Source organism: Colobus angolensis, unplaced genomic scaffold, assembly GCF_000951035.1.
Source record: "Colobus angolensis palliatus isolate OR3802 unplaced genomic scaffold, Cang.pa_1.0 Scaffold1, whole genome shotgun sequence".
NCBI lineage: Eukaryota > Metazoa > Chordata > Mammalia > Primates > Cercopithecidae > Colobus > Colobus angolensis.
In genome coordinates, this window is record NW_012110918.1 from 10495920 (window position 1) to 10500411 (window position 4492).

Below are 4492 nucleotides of genomic sequence, written 5' to 3' on the forward strand. Positions count from 1 at the left end.
TAGAAAACTTTTAAAATAAAGAAAAGCGCCTCTTTCTAAGAACAGGAAGAGAAAATGAGAAACGGGTGAGCATTCCCAGAGATAGGGTGTTTGTCTTTTTTAATGATCAGAAACAGGTGGTAAAGCATACGATAAGTCGCCCAATTTAGCAGAGTACAGGAAGACCAGTTAGGAGTCTGCTGCACCAGTCCAGGCCAGAAAGACTCATTTGAATTGTAAATAAGGATAGGAGCCAGAGTTAGCCACAAAAGAAGTTACAGAAATAAAGTCACTAGGACTGTGATCTGGAGGGGAAGGAAGGAGGATGGGGCCACTAATGGGATGTCTAGGTGTAGGTGACTAGCGGGCAGCTGGACTTGAGGTCTGCAGAAAGGTTGATACTAAGAGAAATACACGAGGAAAGGAGGCGTGTGCTTGGTGGAGTCTGCTGATTGCACCAGTAAAGGAAGCAGATGATGCCAAAATAAGGGTGGGCTTCTGGGAGGGAGGATTGGCAGGGGAGGAGGCTGGGGGACTGGAGAGCATCACAGAAGGGTAGGGGCTTGGGTCAGACAGGAAGTTCACGGTTCAGATCTTGGAAAGGGAATCATTGTAAACTGTGGGTTGGTTTAAAAACCTGAAGTCAGTGACCTGAGAAATCACTCTGAAGTTGGGTGGGCAAGCGGGGAGGGAAGAATGGGGAGTGGCTGCTAATGGAAATGGGTTTTTTTGGGGGGGTGATAAAATGGAATTAGCTGGTGGTGCTGGTCACACAACCTTGTGAATATTACTAAAACCCACTGATGTATGTACTTTAAATGGGTAGATTTTATGGTATGTGAATTATATCTCAATTTTTTTAAAGAAAACCTGAAGTTGATATGGGGAGGGGGTGGAGAAAGGGAAGCATGAATATCCATGTCCCAAAGGACAATGGCAGTGACCTTGACCCCACATGCTCAGTGGTCTTGGAAAAGTGGGTGTTTCTTTGAGGTCAGCATTATGCACTGACCTTTGTGCCAGGTACCCCGCCTATGGTGCTCTGTCCCTGGGAAGCTTACAGCCTGGTTGAGCAGAGTGCTAGCATCTGCGATGCAGCTTTAGGAGGGGACAGCAGTGATGACAGTGGGAATAGAGATGAAACTGAACCCCAGGGCTTGAGTCATCCACGTATTCATGTTTGGTTAACAGGCTCTGTGGTTGCAAGGCCTGGCTTCTTAGACCCCAGGTGTAATTCTCCTGTCCTGCCTCCTTCCCTGTCTAAAGTCTGGCCTTCTGGCCTCCACAGTGGTGCCATCACTAGGGTCGTTCCTTGGGAGCTGTTAAGGGGAGATGTTGATTAAGTTCTGGGCTTGAATGTCGCCTGTGTTGATTCCAGGTTGGGCTGGTGTACATGTTTAACCTCATCGTGGGCACGGGCGCACTCACCATGCCCAAGGCCTTCGCCACCGCCGGGTGGCTTGTCAGCCTCGTCCTGCTGGTGTTCCTGGGCTTCATGAGGTGAGAGGCAGTGGGGGCTTTCCCACAGGGGCCAGGACTGGAGCAGGAGGCAATCGGCCCAGGAAGCCCGAACATGAGGGCACTAAGGGGTGGGAAGACACCTGTCTACCCCTTCTCTAGCTCAGTGAGTCCCTGCCAGGGTAGTCAGAGAGGAGACAGTAGTCACAGAGGCCTCCTGGTGGCTTGTGTTAGTGGAGCGGTTACACAGCCCTGGTCAGATAAAAACCTGGACATCCACTAGGCTTTGGAATGTTTCACGTGCTGGCCTATTTCTTCCCTGGCAGATTTACCTCCCCTGCTATTAAATGTATGCTTTATTAACATTACCATCAAGTTTTGCTGTCTGAGAAAATACCACCCAGCCACAGAAGAAGGATCTAACAAACATTTAAGGTGATACGGGAAATCAGTTTGGAATTTAGAATTTACTTAAGGTAATTCACGAATTAGGTGATAAACACACGCCTGGGTGCCTGATCAAGCGTGGCACGCGCCTGTCGTGTACCTCCCCAGGTCTTTAGGGACGCCTGCTCCTTGAGCCAGGTGTGTGAAGCCGGTGCTTCAGGGAGGGTGGGTTCCGCCTGAGGCTCTTCTCGGGATCCCACACACATGGGGACGGGACGGGTCTGAAGTTGTCAGCAAGTGCCCCAGGCCAGGAAGGGATTTAGGACTAGGCGCTTCCATCCTCAACCAGCTAGGAATCCACAAGCTGCAAAAAAGACATGGGAAGGAGCACCTGGAAATACCTCCCCTGAGAGAGGCGACCCCCGATCTGTGCACCAAACACCCTTCTGGGTACTGAGGGAGCCTCACCAACAACGATCTCTGCCTGTGCAGACTTGACTTTATTTTGTGGGGAGACAGACAGTGAGGATAATAAATGGGTAAATTGAAGAGTGAGCTGGAAGGCAGTGAGTGCTGTGGAAAGAAGAAGGCATAGCAGGGCGAGGGGCTAGGATACCGGGTGAAGCAGGGTTAGGGAGGGCTGCACCTAAGTGAGGATCTGAATGGGGAGGGGGTGGGTACTGGTGGAAGGATGAGACAGAGCTTAGTAGTTGGAGCAAACTAAGACGTACAAGAAGCTGAATGGGATAGGAAAGCAGCCACGGTTTTCAGCTTCTTCATGCGTTTCTTCTGGGGAGTTTTGAGAGTGAATCTTGGGACACTGTTGGTTCATCATCTACTGTGAGCCCTGGCAGCCAAGAGCTCTAGAAGTCTTTGTCCTTACATGACTCTGCTGTCCCCTTTAAAGGACCTTCAGCACAGGCAGCCATCGAATGGGAAGTGTTCATTAGGGGCTCCCTGGCAGGGGGTGCCACACCCCACTCCTTGTTCAACCCATTTGTGTTTGAACGTGATCAATGAGTTGGCCTTGCGCAACCATGAGAAGTCTCTTTATGCCTTAATTAAGATTGATTTTAATTTCACTTCCGAAAAGAAGGGTAAATCCAAAGCCCTTAAAATGGTCACTTAGTCAAGATAATGAGAAACCTTTCTTGGAGATGCTCAGGCAGTTGGAATGGGGGTTTCAAAGCTGGCTGCTCCCCCAGAGTGGGAGTAAGTGTGGGTTTAACTGGTGTGGGGCCAAGCGACTCCTCTGCCTCCTGCCACCTGACCTCGGGGTGAGCAGTCAGCCCCCCATCCCTTGTCAATACTCAGGGAGGGGCAGGGGTGAGTCTGATGGCAGAGCTGTCCTGGCCTCAAGAAAGCAGGAGATGAGTGTTTGTCCCACACTGTTCCATGGCAGAGATGGACTCATACCTCAGGTTTTATTAGCAGGAAGGCAGCCCACTTCTGCATCCTCCATTAACAAAAGCATTCGTGCATTCCAGCTGTCATCTAGGTCTCAAGTTTCTTTAAGAGGAAAAGAAAAGATGATTTTTCCAATGTAGTCTGACTTCTCGACAAGCGTCTGATGCCACCTCCCAATCTCCCTTTCGAATTGGTCCATAGAAGTGCAAGCTTATTTTAATATTAGCCAGCTTATTTGGAAAGTAAAAAGTACTGCCAAAGAAAAAAGGGATGGATTCCGGAGCCAAGTGCCCATTTGCAATTATCCATGCCTGCACTCCTTCCATTAGTGCATGTAATTGGGAGGTGACCATTTGCCTGTGTCCTTGCAAGGTGAGGTGAAAGCTGCCTGCTGTCCTTCCAGAAGCTGGGGGAGCCCTTTGTGAACCAGCCTCCCCTCACTGAGAGCATCCTTTGGCATCTGTCCCCCACAGCCGCTCCTGGGTGTGCAGCACAGCTTGTCCCAGCATCGCTTCTGCCCCCAGCTCCCTCTTCCCTTTGGGTAGTTTCCCTCCCATCACTTAGTTCACACCCCTCTCTCTCGTACACCGGAAATACATTCTCACTTTAGACAGCAACATCAAAGCACGCACACCTTTTTACCAGGTAAAGCCCATCTCTAGGGAACAGCTCTCAGAAAAGAGAATGGTCCAGGCTGGTGGGTCTGGTCGGTTCTTACAATGGTGTCTCCCTTCTCTCTGTCTCCTCCAACCTCCTGTCTGCCTTTGGCGCTGGGCACTCGGACCCCTCAGCTTCGTGACCACCACCTTTGTGATAGAGGCCATGGCCGCAGCCAACGCACAGCTCCGCTGGAAGAGGATGGAGAACCTCAAGGTGTGTGTGTCTCTGGGCTATGCCTCTGTTCCACCAGGTACCCAACAGGCAGTCTCAACAGCCCATTCTTTTCCTCTCAGTGCATGGCGGGCTGTGTCCACGGCACTGCTCCCGGACTCCAGTCCCAGAGCTGAAGCTTAATAGCCACCTAAAGCTTAAAGCACAGATGGAGCCTCTGCCACTTTCCCGTCTCAGCCTCAGGCCCTCCTACCCCCACCCGCACCCAGCTCAGCTGTTTGAAACCTTTGTACCCAGGAACTGTGCTGTTTCTTCTTCCCGAGTGAGTCTCCACCACCTCTAATGGGGCAGCATAGCTGTGCTGAGAGCTTCCTAATCAGATACAGATACCCTGCAGAAAGAACACAGGGGCCAGTGCGATGACTCACAC

The 4492-nt window shown here is 51.0% G+C and overlaps 1 protein-coding gene across 1 annotated transcript in view; it reads left to right on the forward strand.

The window, feature by feature from the left end:
- Window positions 1-4492, forward strand: part of TMEM104 (transmembrane protein 104) — a 61570-nt gene that overhangs the window by 8030 nt on the left and 49048 nt on the right. The window contains exons 3-4 of the mRNA XM_011940597.1: window positions 1358-1479; window positions 4023-4104. Of these exons, the coding sequence (XP_011795987.1) occupies window positions 1358-1479; window positions 4023-4104 (204 nt within the window). The remainder of the gene's footprint in view (window positions 1-1357; window positions 1480-4022; window positions 4105-4492) is intronic.